Source organism: Podarcis raffonei, chromosome 5 (assembly GCF_027172205.1).
Source record: "Podarcis raffonei isolate rPodRaf1 chromosome 5, rPodRaf1.pri, whole genome shotgun sequence".
NCBI classification, from domain to species: domain Eukaryota; kingdom Metazoa; phylum Chordata; class Lepidosauria; order Squamata; family Lacertidae; genus Podarcis; species Podarcis raffonei.
Genome location: NC_070606.1, coordinates 61,971,496 through 61,988,519, shown reverse-complemented (window position 1 = coordinate 61,988,519; position 17,024 = coordinate 61,971,496). Strand labels below are relative to the sequence as shown.

Here is a 17,024-nt window from a genome sequence, read left to right as displayed (position 1 = left end):
AGTTAAAAATAAAACCCTAATTTACTGGGAAGCAATTTTTTAAGAACTTTTTTTAAAACACAGGTACTTTAAAAAATACCACCATCTCTCGCATGTGGGAGGGAATGCTTCATGCAGTCATTATCTAAAAACAAAGGGAGAATATGTATTTATTCATATGCAGATTTAATAAATGAAGTTTATAAGATTGACTAAAATTTACTGAATCGGTTTACAATCCTCCATAAAAGAAACTATCATATTGTGTCTCAACACAGGGCAAACTAACAAGCTGGTTTTACAGTATTAGCAAAAACCAGTACCAACTACTGACTGAACTGCTGCTGCCATAGCTACTACTACTATTGCAGATTATATCACAAAGTCGTTATGGTTTCAGTACAGGCACACAGAACCTCACAAACTTCTGTGGAAATTAAGTGCATCGGTAAAATATGTGACACGTTAGTTTTACCATTACTATGCAAAATTATCTCATTGTGTGTCCTATCCATATTAGGCATCTCTAGCTGTTTGGACCACCATCTTGCAGTTCATGGGTGACTTACCAGAGCTAGGAAAAAACACCAACAGCAAGAGCAGCTCTGAAGTGACTCAGGTCTATGATACCTTTGGCAAGAAAAACCAGCTGCAGCCCACAGGCAACTACAGTCCTGATGTGGTAAGAGGAAGGCATTGTTTTTCACAGCTATAATCTTATGAAAATTAGACCACTCCCTTTGAAGTATTTGCATCTTAACCTTTTCGCCTGTGCTGTTCTCCCCCAGAAAATTACCCAGAAAATTGTTATTTGCCCCCAGAAGTACTACTGTATTTGCAGTGGCATCTTTGGGGAGGGAAAAGATCTCAGAGGTCGCAGGGGTGGAGAGTAAGTCCAGACCAAAGGAGAAACTAGGAGGCAGGACTGAAAAGCAACCGAAGGATACAGGCACACACCATTGCTTGGCAAGACCATGTTGCTCATGGAAGACCTAATAAGAAAGAGGAAATCTCTTACAGTTCTTCCTTTCCTAGAGGATCTGATGACCCACGTAGATGATTGGGATGTCTATCCAGAACTTGGAGATGCTAAATGGCCTTCATGTAGGTGCAACACACCAGGCAGCTGTAGACTAGAGCCAAATCTCCTAATTCAAACCCATGCAACTCCTGCCAGTAACACACTCACCAAGAATTGCCATCTATGAGATGCTTGATAATTATCCTGATTTTGCAGCCATCACAGAGATGCAAAGCCAAGAGGGTCATTAAGTGCTATATTAATATAACTGGTACAGTGTGTATGGACCAGGGGTCTGCGTTTGATTGGCCAAGATGAAAGGAATTTTGCAGATGGTTGTTCCATGTTGTAGCTGGATTCTGGGGCTTAATTGTTAATTTCCTGCAATTAGTCCTTGCAGACTTGAATTGGTATAATTAATGAGGACAGGCTAGTTGTCTATGATTGGACCATTGTTAATTGTAACCCATTTTGGTTTGGAAGAAAACTGGGTCATAGTTCATTAGTACTCTGTTGTGTGAAAAGAAAGTCCTACATTCCATTTACATTACTCAGTACATGATTTATAGTGCTGGGAGGGGGAGATAGTCTATTGTGTGATTCTTTTTTAAAAATAAAAATCTGCAAAGTACTTGGCAAGACCCTTGTCTCGCTTCTGACTACAGTGAAAGCAGAGTTAGGGTTTCAGAAAAAGTGGTTTCAGAAAATCCATGGCTAAGCTGGAGAACAACCTAGCTCTGCTCCTCAAAGTGTTTTCTTCAACCAAATGTTTAATATGAAAGTCTACCAACATTCTAGAAAGTGGTTTTGATTCCAGGTGATCTGCTGGTGAATTTATTGGAGTCTGGCTGTCCTGTGCATGCCTAAAAGCTCCACATGCTCCCATAGCATCTTTTCTCTCCACTTCTTTGTGTGATTAGCTGTGCCTTATGAAGAACTTGTTAAATCCGAAAGTTTGCAATAGTCTGATATGTCATCCACGTGTGTCTTTCATACTCTGGAATCCAGAATCACCAGTATAACATATACTGTGGACAACAAATCATTCTTCTTTTGCATCAGAATTCCTGCATGTACTACTTGACTGGAAAGTTCTCAGGAAACAGTGCTTGAGACTGTAGAGAATATTTTCCCTTAATTTAGCAGTTGCCACTGACTTTTGAGGATCAAAGTTCATAATGAATATTTCTGTCTTAGAGGGACAACAGGAAGGACAAGTTTTCCAATGTCATTTCATCTGTGAAACTAAAACGCAACTCCAAGCTGACTGGAAAGGTAGGCTATGTTTTGACATTGGATTTGAACAGTGCTATTTTTACAGAAAAAGAGGTGCCAGAACTCACCACGAATGCCTCCCTTGTTCTCTTATAATAGCAATGGTGTCCACCTGAGGGGTGCCTGAACTGAGTTCTGATGAGTTCCAGCTGGGGGGAAAGCCCGGGGCTTGAACTACATTGTTTAATAATAAGTACTCTGGGCAACAGTATTTAATAGAAAAAATGCATATGAAAACATGTCCATTCTGAAAGCAAGGGGAGCCGGTGCTTTGAGTCAAGTGATGAGACTTGATGTTAAACAAAAAAAGATATGTTTGTAAGAGTAGGACAATTTGGTTACTTGCACAGAACTCAAAAGACAAAAAGAACCCCAACCGCCTTGCTGAACACTATAAAGAAGGCACAAAGACACTAGAGCATGGGTAGGCAAACTAAGGCCTGGGGGCCGAATCCAGCTCAATCGCCTTCTAAATCCAGCCCGCAGATGGTCCGGGAATCAGCGTGTTTTTACATGAGTAGAATGTGTCCTTTTATTTAAAATGCATCTCTGGGCTATTTTGGGGGCATAGGAATTCGTTCATCCCCCCTCCCCCAAAAATATAGTCTGGCTCCCCACAAGGTCTGAGGGGCAATGGACTGGCCCCCTGCTGAAAAAGTTTGCTGACCCCTGCAATAGGGGGTGGGAGGATTATGTCTCAAGAATTAAAAGGAAATGAAGGTTGCAGGACCAAGTCCCACCAAACATATTTTGTTGGCGCTGATCCTCTGATCAGCAATAAATATGACGGGACAGATGAATTTACTTCCAAATAAGCATTCATAGTGCATCAGTTTGAATTAAGAATTAAGAACGTAAGACAAGTCCTGTGAGAGCAAACAAGGGCCCATCTAGTCTAGCATCTTGTTCTCACAGTGACCGGCCAGATGTGTATGAGAAGCTCACAACAGAACCTGAGCACAATAGCACTTCTTGCAGTTTCCAGAAACTGGTATTCAGAAGCATACTGAATGCAGCTAGTAGCCATTGGTAGCCATATCCATGAATTTGTCTAATCCTCTTAAAGCCATCCAAGTTGGTGGTCATCACTGCCTCTAGTTTAACAATGCACTGTGTAAAGAAGCACTTTATTTTGTCTATCCTGAATCTTCAGTCATTCACTGAACGTTGAATTGAATCTTTAAATCCCTAAATGGCTTGGAGGCAGGATCACTTCCTTCTATAGGATCTTCATCAGAGGCCCTCAACCAGGTTCCCCTGTCTAGTGAAGTGAGTCAGATTATGTCAGCTGGGATAGCTCAGTTGGTAAAGCACATGACTCTTAATCTGAGGGCCTGTGGCCCCACATTGGGCAAAAGATTCCTGCGTTGCCTGGGGTTGGGCTACATGACCTTGGTGGTCCTTTCCAACTCTACAATTCTATGATTATTGGAGAGAGGACTTTTTAAGTGGTGGCACCCTGGTCATGAAATGCTCTCCTCAAAAAGACACATCCATCGCTTGCATTAGGATCTCTCCAGTGGTTGGTTAAGCCCCCTTCTTTCCCTTTCAGGTCATTTAATAATTAAGATTGAATGTATTTTAGTTTTTAAAACTCCTGTGTTTCCCCCCTTGCTATGCTTTAGTGACGTTCTATTGATTTTGTATGTTTTTGTGCTACTTTTTGTTTTGGTGCTTACTTCTGTATTTGGTTGTTTTCATTGATGATTCAATGTGTGAACTGCCCAAAGAACATGGCTAACTGAGAGGTATATAAATGACAAAATAAAATGAGGGGAAGTACCATAGCTCTGTGGGAGAGCATCTGTTTTTGATGGTCCCAGGTTCAATCCTGGACACCTCCAGGTAGGGATGGGAAGGCCCCAGTCTGAAACTCTGGAGAGTTGCTGGTAATCAGTGCAGACAAGACTGAGCCAGATGGACTGACAGTCTAAGACAACTTCTTAGTGAATAAAATTAAAATTAAGTATCTATAGGAGATTCGTGTGTGAGAGAGTGTAGAGGCAAGGGGATGGTTCCATAGAAGAGAATGCTATCAGTTATATGTAACAATTTCCTATCCCAGAATTAAGTGCATTTATTGAAAATAACCTTTCAGGCAAGAGGAGGAAAATGGTTTCCTGCTTCATTTTAGGTGGCCAACCAGCTGAGCAATGGGGAAGATATGTTTCGGGAAGAAAGCACTGTGTCTGAGGGACCTATGTCTAACCTTGAAAAAGTGCACTTCATTATTGGCAATGCTATCCAGCGTCCTGCCATCAGGTATTATATATTAAGGGGCAGCTTACATTTTCAGATTACAGTGGTATCTTGAGTTACAAACACCTCAGCTTACAAACGCTTCAGGTTACAAACTCCACTAACCTGGAAGAGTTACCTTGAGTTGAGAACTTTGCCCCAGGATGAGAATAGAAATCATTTGCCGGCAGCACAGCTGCAGCAAGAGGCCCCATTAGTGAAAGCACGCCTCTAGTTAGGAACAGTTTCAGGTTAAGAACAGACCTCCAAAATGAATTAAGTTCATAACTAGAGGTACCACTGTACAGAGTATATCCAAATGACCTGCTAGAAAAGTCTGGGTTCATCTTAATTTCATCCATTTTTTATCATTCTGTATCTCTGGTATATTAACTAGGCCAACATTTGTGGGTCTGTGGCCATTTGCAAACTGAGATGGGCGCCACATGCAGCACACCAGCTTTTTTTAATTGGTGGCAATAGGATGCTTCTTTCCAGCCTAATTTCAGCAAGGAGAGGGGTGGGAGCAAGGACCCTGTGGGTGCCAGGAAAGCCCTCTGCAAGGCCTATGAGTGCCACATTGGCAACCCCTGAATTAGGCGTTCTTGAAAGAACAAGAATGAAGCAGAAGTGTGACATAGGTAGGGCTTTTATATGTGGGATACGAGTGCCTTTGCCTCAGGCAGCAAAATGTGTTGAGCCAGTCCTGCATACAGAAAAATGTATTAAAAATTGTGTAGATCTCTACCAGGTTGAGCATAAGGTACCTAGGTGCAGCATTTATTACAAAACAAAAAGCGCAACGTAATCAAACAGGCTTCAAGTACACCCACTTGTAGCAGGAAGATTGTACATGGATCTGTTTAGCAAAAAGTCTGTCATTGGGGATGAGGACTATTTTGCTAATTAGTTTTCTTTCACAGGGATGAAATTTACTGTCAGATCTGCAAGCAACTCAGTGAGAATAAAAACCAAACCAGTTATCTGAGAGGTTGGATTCTGCTGTCTCTCTGTCTTAGTTCCTTCTGTCCTTCAGACAAGTTTGTGAAGGTAGTTACTCTGCAGGGGGTGGGGTTACAGTATGTTGGAATCTAGAATATCAAGAATGTGCAGGATTGTGTCAGTGATGGGTGTACACAGAGAGGGGAAACTGCCTAAGACAAAAGCCCACAGCTACTGCCTCTCACCACCACCACCTTCCGCTGCCCTCACCCTCATGGTGCCTCGCCACCTCCTCCTCTTCTCTTCTCTTCTCTTCTCTCCCCCCACCCTGTCACCTTCCACCACTTCACCATCTTGAGATGCTGTTACCCTAAAATAACCTCATTGGCAATTCTAGGATCCTGGCATAGGTGCCAACTCCCTGGGGCCCTGGCTGCCCGAGTACCCACAAAATTCCCCATGAAGGGACCGGGCACCCACAAATTTCGGTGCCAAGGCCATGCACATTGCATGACACCTATGGCCCCAGCCCCCAGGCACCCATGGTCACAGGGCCAAGCTGGCACTCCTGGATCCTGGTGCCATCTTGGAGCTTTATCCTTTGCAACCACAGAAGAGGGGATGAAGGCGGAGAAGTCAGTGGAGATTATGGTTGTGGCAATGAAGGTAGCAGTGCATAATTGTGGGGTAGGAAGAAATTCCTCCTTCCACATTTGCAACCCCAGAAAAAAAGTCACTTTCCTTAAGGTCAAGGAGTATTAAAGAATATCATGTTGTTTGGGAAATGATATTCAAAACCCAGAAAGAGAAGAGGTGTAAACCATGAGTAATTTTTTTCACAAGTTCTACATACCTGTATTAGAAGGTTAATAAGGATTTGGGGATATTCTTTGCTTTCTAATACTGTGGTCTGCTTTATACTTTCAGTACCTACTGAATTTCATCCAGGGTGGACCAACATTATATGTCCCATACTGTGCTGAAAGACTGAAGCGCACATATATGAATGGAACACGATCTGACCCACCTAGTTGGCTGGAGCTGCAGGTAACCATCATTTTATCCTTTTCTCACACTCATTAATCTTGCTGGGTTGTAACAGAAGGCAGTTAACCTCTTTAAGGGCTCTGTGCGTTTTGCTGCTTTCTGCACTAGTCTGTCTGGAATTGCTTCCTTGTGTTCACTTACTCTTTAGACAAAGGCTAAAGTGATAGTTTTGATTCCTACTGATGAGGGACAGACGATACAGAAGGAATGGGACAGAACGCAAGCTAAGAAATGACCAGAGCAGTCTAATCAGCTGGAACAGCAGCACAATAGGCACCTGCACTTGGGGAAATAGGGCAACTATTAAATTCAGGGCTTTTTAAAAAGTTTTTTTCCTGAGCTTTGGGGGGAAATGTGAAAGGCGGAAGAAGGAAAATTTGAGAGGGAGACCTGTCTTGTTCATGATGCCATACAGATACATGTTAAAAAGTGAGTGAGGAAAGTGTGGCTTTGTCACAGAGAGTGGAAGCAGTGGATGCCATTGGCAGATTGTTGAAGTGGATGGTTTGTGTCTTGTCCACCTTGCTTGTTTTTCCAGTTCTGATAGATAGCAAAAACATAATTTTTGCAATAAAATGTGATTGCAGCAACAACCTGCCTAGTGCAAATAGGCAAAATACTGCTGAGTCCCGTGCCCACCCCTGCTCCCCAGCCTCTCTTAGTTGTCTCAGTACCAATTTCCATTCCTGTGGCAGGAGTGGCAAGTCTAAGTACTCATTTGTTCTCTTTTTGTCCTTGGAGTTTGGCCATGGTGAAGTGCATTTCTGGAGAATATAACGCTATCTTGCTATGTAGAATCTCAGTTTTTATTGTGAAATTTGGTACTGATATTTTGCTCTTAAAATGAATATTTGTAATTAAACTCCAGCTGCAATAACAATGAAGGCAATTAAGATAAGCTATTCAAGGGACAATTAAGGCAGTATATATTACTAATCCTATATCCAGAATCATGGGGAAGATTTTTAAAAAATTAATATTGGAAAGGATCTTTGCTGGCCACAAGCAAGAGCACTGCTGGATTAAGTGGTGTGCCGAACTTTCATTATTAAACACTTCCAGTTAATTGCAGAGAAGCAATGTGTCTGCAGTACTAAAGGGCTTAGTAGAAGAAGCCTGAATGTTACTACATAGGTAATTACTTTTGTCTAATAGCATCTAGAAGAGTCAGGTTTCTCCCCTTTATCTGAAAGGTGGATATTTGTGTAATGATTTGGGATTCTCATTATAGCTGCAATATAGAGCAAGTGTGGAGAAAGTTGCTGTGCGACTCTGCCCCTGTGTTTCTTTGGCTTTCAGGCAACAAAGAATAAGAAGCCGATTACACTTAGTGTGACCCTGATGAATGGCAGCAGCATCACAGTCTCGGCAGATTCAGCCTCCATTGCAAAGGAAATTTGCCAGCGTGTTGCTGAGAAAACTAACCTGAAGGATACATTTGGTTTCTCTCTCTATATTGCTTTGTATGACAAGGTGAAAGAACATTGCATGTGGGGTGAAATCTGCCTAAATGCATTAGGGCGTGGGGGGCATCTACACAACTCTTTTAAATTTCAGTTATGTTTTGTGGGTGGGTGGCAGGGCGGGGGGGGGGAGGGCTCTTTGCCATCAGTGTAGCCCAACTCTTCACATGTGAAAATGCAGTTTCCCATATTCTAAGCCTGATTGTTTGCCATCTTCCCACATACCGTATTTTTCGGCCCATAGGGCGCACCAAGTTTTTTGGGGGGGAAATATTTCCTCCCCAGGCGCTTGGCTGGGGCGGGGGAAGCCCGAGCTTCCCCCGACCCCAGCCCCCAGAACAGGCAGCTCTCCGCAAGCCGTGGGAGAGCTGCGCGACTTTGCGCAGCCCTCCCACGGCTTGCAGATAGCTTCCTGAAGCCTGGAGAGCGAGAGGGGTCGGTGCGCACCGACCCTTCTCGCTCTCCAGGCTTCAGCGAAAGCCTGCATTCGCCCCATAGGACGCACACACATTTCCCCTTCATTTTTGGAGGGGGAAAAGTGCATCCTATAGGGCGAAAAATACGGTAATTGCAGCAGGTAAGGTGTGCTTTTAGAGCTGAAGACCAGTTTGCGTTTTGGGCTTTTTTTTAAAAAAAAAAAATATTTATTGGAATTTTCAAAAAATAAAGAAAAAACATAAAAAAAACAATTAAAAACACATAAAATTTACATTTCTTACTGTCAATGACCAATTTCCTTGACTTCCCCACACCTCCCCTTCTTGTATTCCAGTTCCAATTTTTAGCTCAGCAAGTTCTTGTCCCCAAACTTTACCTTATTTTCTCTAATTCATTTTAATTAACCAATTTTAACTTATAAACCTCAATCTTTATACATCAATACTTATTCTTAAAAATCTTTTTCTAAGGTTCGCCCCATCATTTTAGTTAACCAATTTTAACTTATAAACCTCAATCTTTATACGTCAATACTTATTCTTAAAAGTCTTTTTCTAAGGTCGGCCCCAATTCCCTTCCCCGAAATCCCCATTTTTATGTTAATGGCAAAACCAAATTAAATAAAACAGAATATAGTTATACACCCTTTGGATTCCCAAAGCCCCACCACCCCCTTTCCCGGTTTCGAACCCCAACAAAAGTCCATCAGTCCATCTGCAGTCAGCCTGGCGACCTCACGTCCGAGGCTCTCAATTCTCTCTCAATTCCTCTCTGCCGGTTTTTTTGATAGTCCTTTATATTAAACTCCAAATCTCGAAGGAGCTCTGTCCCAATAAGGTCCATGTTTCTTCCAGCCAGGCCTCCATATTTAAAAATGGAGCCAAAATCTTGTTTCTTACTTCTCTTAAGTCCAAATGTCCCAAAAGCTCCAGTTTCCACTTTAGCCAGGTTTGTATTCCATAGGTCTTCAGATCTCCACATAGGGAAATCTCTCCATTCTCCATTCTTCAATTCAAACCAAATTTTCATCATCCTGATCTTATTTTCCTTTATATCCATCTTAACCGGCCTCTGGCTCTCCTCAATCATCTGTGGCATTATAGCTCCTCCTTCTTTTTCCTTCAAATCATCATGTTCCTCTTTCATCACATTCTCAGATTTCTCAAATTTCTTTTCTTGTTCAGCTGCAAAAAATTTTAAGTCAACTGCAAAACTTTCCTGTTCAGCTGCAAAAACTTGAGTCAAGTCCCTCCCAGGCTCAGCAACTTTATTTACTGTTCCATTCAGTATTGTAACATTTGTAGCCAAAACATCACTCTGTTCCTGCAACTTTCCCAAGAGAAAAAAAGTCCTCTCCAGTTCAGCCAGTGTTTTTCCACTTACAGCCATTTTTGTAATGTCCTAAACCCCCTCTAGAGGGATTCTAGTTTCTTAGTATCTTCCAGTTCCAACCCAAAAGTCAAGTTAGCCTTTTCTTCTTATTTTTAACAATTTGTTACCAAATTGTAACGAATATAACCAGCAAAGACAACAGAAACAAAGTTCTTCTTTTTCCCCAACTTTGACAGCTAGTTTGACAGCTGTCAAAGTCTTTATGTCTCTTCCGCAGGCTCTCTCACCGATCGCTCCCGGGTCTTGGGGGAGGGGTGAATTCCGTTCTCAATGTTAGCTCTTATCCTCCAGCACAATCACTTAAATTGCCAAAACGTGGAGTTAATTGCTTTTATCCACAAAAAAGAAAGGTATTCTCACAACCTTAGTTATAAAATCCTTGCTTTACGATGTTTACAAGGCGGGTAGGCGGACTTCCTCTTTACACCTTACCCGGTCGTGCCTAATTCCCCCCAAAAATTTCCCTTTTAAGTCCAATTTCCGATTACTCACGGGTTGTTACTTTTAATCCAAATGTTCAGAGAAAGAAGTCAGCGCTCTCCGTCCATGGCATGCGGCTTCACTCAGCAGGGGAAGCAGTTGACTCACAGCACCGCACCGCTCTCCGTCCCCCGTTCCGGAGCCTTTAAAAAGGCTCCTTCGCGGGTAGGGGGGGCGCAAATGGTGCTCGCCGAGTCACCAGGTCCACAGGCTTCAGCGCCTGTGGTTTCTGAGGGTCCCCGTGTCGCCGCCGCGGCAGGACCCGACCCCTGCTGAGCTGATTCCCTCCGGAGCTCGGAGGGAATCCGCCATTAGGCGATGGCGCTAACCCGGACGTCTCTGCGTTTTAGGCTTTTTAATGTGGCCAGAGTTTACACAAACACACACATATACTGACGTAGATTGAATGTGCTTGTGGTTATCCTGGTCATGTGAAAGTCATACTATGAGATCAAAATGGCCAACATCCCTATGATAAGTAGCCCATTGCATGCAGCCTGTAGATTTTGTGCTCCTGGTAGCAGATTCACATAAATAGTGACATGTGCAAATTCAGTCTGCATGGGCAAAAAGTCTACATGACATTCTTTTTAAAGAACAAGCCCATTTATATCAACCTACCGTGGATACTCAAGTAAGGAATGGCCTGTTATCTTCTAGCAATCATCTGGGTCTCAAAATACAGTGGAATAAATGTGGTGGTTTTGGTATGCATTTATACCTCATGTTTGAATATCTACAAATGTGTCTATCTACAAAGTTCTACACAAGGCTTTTTTTTAAGGAATAGTGTTTGTATCAAGTCCCTGCCCTGACCTCAACAATACCCTAGAAGGGCATAAAATGAAACCACCTTCCCATCCTTGCATTACCATACACTGCCCTGGGGGTGATAGGAATTGTAGGAGGGTACCAAGTTGTTTTTTTTTTTTTTATTAGATCTATATACTGCTCTTCATCAAAAAATCTCAGGATAAGAAGATGGAAACACAAATAAATAGTTAAAACAAGTGCTTTTCTTCTAGGAAAAAAACTGCTGGTACTGGCATACTCTTGAGTATCCCCAGAAAGAAAGCACTGGTTAAAACAGAAACAACAAAACAATAGCCCCGCATCCCACAAACACATTTAAAAGGCTGTAGAATGTTATTCAGCCAAAGTCCTGGTTGAAGAGGAACATTTTTGTCTGGCACCTAAAGATATATACAGTTGTACCTGGGGTTACATACACTTCAGGTTACAGACTCCACTAACCCAGAAATAGTATCTCAGGTTAAGAACTTTGCTTCAAGATGAGAACAGAAATCGTGCGGCGGCGGCACAGCAGCAGCAGGAGGCCCCATTAGCTAAAGTGGTACCTCAGGTTAAGAACAGTTTCAGGTTAAGAACGAACCTCTGGAACAAATTAAGTTCTTAACCTGAGGTACCACTGTATAATGAAGGTGCCAGGCGAACCTCCCTGGGGACAGCATTCCACAAGCCACCTCAGAAAAGGCCTGCTCTCAAGTTGCCACCTTCTGTACCTCTTGTGCAGGAGGCGCAGGAGGAAGGGTATCAGATGGTGATTGTAGGGTCTGGGTATATGGGGAGAAGGCTGCCTTACACCATGCTGCTAATTAATTATCCTGGTGAAATATAACTTACTGTGTAATTTTCACTCACAACTTATCCCCTTACATGAGATGACTTGGGGGCATTTCCCCGAAATTATTAGAATATCCATTAAGGAAAACAACCTCATTTATCTTTGAAATGGGTGATGTTGATGTTGTTAGGCTTGGTCGCTTGGTGGCGAACGGGAACACATAATGGATGCCATTTCCCAGTGTGAACAAATGGAAAAGGAGAAGGGTGGCCACGAACGCCACACTCCCTGGCGTCTGTACTTCAGGAAAGAAGTCTTCACTCCCTGGCACAACTCTAAGGAAGATCCTGTCAGCACTGAGCTCATCTATCATCAAATCATCCGTGGCATTCGATATGGAGAATACCGCTGTGAGAAGGTAGGTTTTTAATTCACTAATACATGGAGTCCAAAGGCACTTTGGGAAATGGATTGGTTTGGGTATACATAATCAGTCTTCCCAGCGGCATTTCTTTGACAAAATGGATCTTTCCTTACTGTTTCAATATTCTGTTCAATGCCATTAGTGCAATTCATTCTTCTGTATATGTGTGCTATACAAACCTCTGGATCAAACCTGCTTGGGAGAAGATGAATATCTAATTTGTCTAGTCTGGGCAATGACTGACATTAGGTTAAAGCCTCTTCTAGCAAATCACCAAACCTGATTAATTGTCATAGGAAGAGGACTTGGTGGAGATAGGAGCCAAATATTGCTACGTCCAGTTTGGAGAGTCCATCCAAAATGAGTTGGTTCAAAACATGCTCCAGGAGTGCATCCCAGCAAAGCTGCTGAAGTCTAAATCCAAGGAGAAGTGGGTGAGCCTCATCACATATGCTCACGCTAAGGTAAGAACACCCAGGGGTGCATACTGGGACTAACATAACCCATAGCTTCTGTCTTACATAACTTTGTTTTATAATGCATTTGTCCTTCTGTGCTTTCTTCTGGAACAGAAAATAAGTGTCCTAGAGGAATGTGGCAGAGGAAAAGAGGACCAATATATTTGGCCCCTATGGTTTACTAAGGAGGATTGAGCGGGGTGTCCCACTGAATGAATTTATGACAATTGAGAGGTTTCAACAAGTTGACAAATTGTGTATGGGCCTGGCAGGGGTGATGGATTGCTAATGGTGCACCCTGTTTCTTTCACTTCACTGAGCATTCGCTGCTGCTGCTGCTGCTGCTGATTTCCCACTTACCTCTTCTGTTCTCCTGCAGCTTTTCTCTTTCCCTTTGCCCTTCCCCCTCTGCGTTGGTGGCAATAGCAGCTGAAGTGAACAGTCTTTGAAACACTTGGGGAGAACTGACGGTCGTCTTTCAGTATTTTATCCTCGGTGGATGTGCACCAGGAAATCCCATATGTGTTGCAGAGCATTTGGAGGAATTCAGCAAACATGAATTCCAAACTGGACTCACTTGATCCATACCTTCCAGACTGAAATATGGATTGGGCATGGGTCCGCTTGAGAATCAACACTCGGTCCACATTCCATGATCAGGCGGTCAAGTATCCCAGAGTCTCTAAGAGCAGTGATGATGGAAATATCCACGTTCCCGTACATCTGCAATTCCTTTTGAGAACAGAAGTGCATCGTCAGTACCTGTTTTCCCAGTCTTATTTGTATATGTGGCTGCAGCTGTTGCTAAGTCAAAAGGAGACAGCTCATATCTGGCCTTTGGCAGTTTGGAGGTATTTAAAGATAGCTCTGCCACTTCAAAGGATTTTAAAGTATTTCTAAATCTGTGGGCTTGAATAGAGTTTTGAGGGTTTCCCCCATAAAAGTCTGCATAGACACAGAAGAGAGATGGTTGTCACTGAAGGGAAATCTGGAAGGGAGCAGACTTAGTCACCTCTCCATCTCTATGTTGCAGGCCCCTTATACCCAGGACCGACTTTCCCCTCAGAACGTGAAGGAGCAGCTGGTGGATTTTGCCCGCTTTCAGTGGCCTCTGCTCTTTTCTAGATTCTTTGAGGTCACCAAATTTTCAGGTAATGTCAACCCCTTTTGTGTGGGTGAGGGTACAGAGGGGAGGAATATCTGAGGTAAGAAAAGGTCGCCACACTACCTTTTTAAAAATTGTGTTTACAGGGCCAAGTCTGCCCAAGAACCATTTCATAGTGGCAATTAATTGGAAAGGGATCTGCTTCCTAGATGAGTCAGAAAAGAGACTTCTAGACCTGTCTTTCCCAGAAATCACTGGCATCCACACAAACAGGTAAGTCTGCTGGGACACCGTGGGCCCAAGAGAGTGTAGATACTGCATTCTCACTGACATTCTGCACAATATATGAAATTCATTTCATCATCGCAGGACCCTCTTGGGAAACTTTGGAATAAGTGCACATTCTGATCGTAGGAAGCTTGGGAAATAATCCCTTATTGACCATGCAAGGAAAGGTCAAGAACTGAGTGGGAGACAGTGCTGGAAGTCTTCCATTGTCAGTGGGATTGTGAACTTGGGGTTCAAAAACACCATGCAGGGGCTGGCACTCCACTGGGACTATTGCAGTGAAGCAGGTGACATGACAGAGTGCTCCCTCACAGCAGAGCAGCAGAGTCCCCTCTTGCAACTCTCAAGAAACCAAAGGGTGCTCAGCTCCTACCTCCTCTTCATATCGTTGGCCACATTTGATTCTTCTGTCTTCCTTTCTTGACAATTATGCCGGGGGAGGTTTTATGCAGGAAGCTGCCTTACACTGAGCCAGATCACTGGTCCACCCAGCTCAGTACTGCCTACAGTGGCTAGCAGTAGCTCTCCCAAGATTTCAGAGTGTTCTTTCCTAGTCCTACCAGACTCTGCTGCTGAACTATGGCCCTTCCCCAAAGTTTTAAAAAGCATCCTCTTTTTCAAGGAGCAGGTGTGGAGTTCTGTTTACTCAGAGTATGAAATCTTATATCATCTCACTATCCCTTACAGCACTGTGTTTCCTGTTCCCCCTTTGTTTGAGAATGAGCCTTGCAGGATAAGATGTCTCTGTAAGGAGACATGGAAGGGCTGAATGTACAAATTTGACCTCCCACTAGGAGTTGGTGATTCTGTTCTAGCTTTGGAAAACATCAGGTCTCGTCCTTCCCACCCCTTGCTTTTTGATCCATGTTAAGAGACTCTACTGTGTCTTTGAATTAATGGATTTGAGGACATTTGGACTCTTATTCTGAAGGCTGTAGGTAGATGTAGAGCTTTGCTTTCCTGCAGCTCCCAGAGTAATTAACAAATTACTTCTGTGTTTCACAGGGCAGTCAAGGCGTTCGGACAAAGTTGCACCCTCAACACCTTGCGTGCCGAAGAGTTTGTCTTGACATCGGCCAACAGCGTTGTCATTGCTGAGCTGGTGGTCATGTTTCTGCAAGGACTGAAAGAGAGGTCACAGTATGCTGTGGCAATGCAAGAAAACAAGCAGCAAGGTAACTTAGGGTGCGTTCAGATGGAGAAGTTTCCAAGGGTCCGGTTACGCTAAATCAGTGTGTCCAATGGAGGGCTGGTTTGGGCCCCTCTCTCTGCTGATAGATGTCAGGTGCAGATTATGACTCTCCCAGCAGCTGCTGGTGTGGTCCTATCCAAACTTGTGTGCATCATTTGTCCCCTCTTAGTGAAAGATGTCATTGAGCTGTTTACCAAAATGAGGCAGCATTCCTGGCTCGTAAACAGCAAACCGCCTAGCTTCACATGGATGGACTTTTGCTATTGGAAGAACTGAGGAAAAATTTTCCTCGTCTTTCCTGCAGTCTCAGTTCAAATGCTTCAGCTTCTCCACCTTCTTTTAAGGAAAAACATGTTCTTGAATTATTAAACACAATTTATATACCACTTGATTATAAGAAATACTCTTAAGTGGAAAGTGTTGAGAGATCCAGTCACAAATCTCCATCTCCTGAGGTGGCATGAGAAATTGTTAGTGGGAAACGTGAGCAGAAACAGGTAATGATGTAGCAGAAGAATGGAACAAAAACTAGACAGGTCACTGAGGTAAAAACAAGATTGGGAAAGAAGGGAAACTGTACACACCCCACATTTAAAGCACATACCCCACCCCACCCCAAAAAGAATCCTAGGATTCTTGAAACAAAAAAAAGTTTTTTCCTTCCAGTAGCACCTTAAAGACCAACTAAGTTAGTTCTTGGTATGAGCTTTCGTGTGCATGCACACTTCTTCAGATACACTGAAACAGAAGTTGCCAGATCCTTCTATATAGTGAGAAGGTGGGGAGGGGTATTACTCAGAAGGGTGGTGGGAATGGGTGATTGGCAGATAGCTGTGATGAGCCTGTTGACGACTCTTAACGACTGCAATAGGTCTTACAGGAAAAAGCAAGGGGTGAGAAGGTGAAAAATGGCTTTGTCATGTATAATGAGATAAGAATCCAATGTCTTTGTTCAGACCAGGTCTCTCCATGGTTTTAAGTTTGGTAATGAGTTGCAATTCAGCAGCTTCTCTTTCCAGTCTATTTCTGAAATTCCTTTGTAGTAAAACAGCTACTTTGAGATCTTGTATAGAATGTCCTGGGAGATTGAAGTGTTCTCCTACTGGTTTCTCTGTCTTGTGATTCTTGATGTCCGATTTATGTCCGTTTATTCTTTGGCGTAAGGTTTGGCCTGTTTGTCCAATATAGAGAGCTGAAGGACACTGTTGGCATTTGATGGCATATACAATGTTAGACGATGAGCAATTAAATAGTCCCGAGATGGTATGTGTGATGTTGTTGGGGCCAGTAATGGTGTTGTCCGGGTGTATGTGGCAGCAAAGTTGGCACCTGGGTTTATTGCAGGCTCTGGTGCCAGTGTCCGTGTTACGGCTGGTTGTAGTATTATTGTGGGTTAGGAGTTGTTTAAGATTGGGTGGCTGTCTGTAGGCAATGAAAGGTCTTCCTCCTAGAGCTTGAGAAAGAGAACTATCATTGTCCAGGAGAGGTTGTAGATCTCTGATGATGCGTTGTACTGTTTTAACTTGGGAGCTGTATGTGATGACTAGAGGTGTTCTGTTATTTTCTTTTTTGGGTTTGTCTTGCAGCAAGTTCTCTCTGGGTATCTGTCTGGCTCTATTGATCTGTTGTCTAACTTCATCTGCTGGGTATTTTAGTTCTAAAAAGGTTTGCTGTAGATCTCTTAGGTGAGAGTCTCT

General features: G+C 43.2%; 1 protein-coding gene across 6 annotated transcripts in view; it reads left to right on the top strand.

The window, feature by feature from the left end:
- The window catches only part of MYO7B (myosin VIIB), a 58,635-nt gene that overhangs the window by 27,811 nt on the left and 13,800 nt on the right, over nt 1-17,024 (top strand). For 5 of the 6 annotated variants that reach the window (XM_053389623.1, XM_053389624.1, XM_053389621.1 and 2 more), the window contains 11 exons: nt 500-661; nt 2,198-2,275; nt 4,410-4,537; nt 5,437-5,563; nt 6,383-6,502; nt 7,802-7,975; nt 12,051-12,278; nt 12,581-12,748; nt 13,776-13,893; nt 13,994-14,120; nt 15,141-15,310. In XM_053389623.1, coding sequence (XP_053245598.1) covers nt 500-661; nt 2,198-2,275; nt 4,410-4,537; nt 5,437-5,563; nt 6,383-6,502; nt 7,802-7,975; nt 12,051-12,278; nt 12,581-12,748; nt 13,776-13,893; nt 13,994-14,120; nt 15,141-15,310 — 1,600 coding nt within the window. The remainder of the gene's footprint in view (nt 1-499; nt 662-2,197; nt 2,276-4,409; nt 4,538-5,436; nt 5,564-6,382; nt 6,503-7,801; nt 7,976-12,050; nt 12,279-12,580; nt 12,749-13,775; nt 13,894-13,993; nt 14,121-15,140; nt 15,311-17,024) is intronic. The other variant, XM_053389622.1, reaches the window with a different exon arrangement.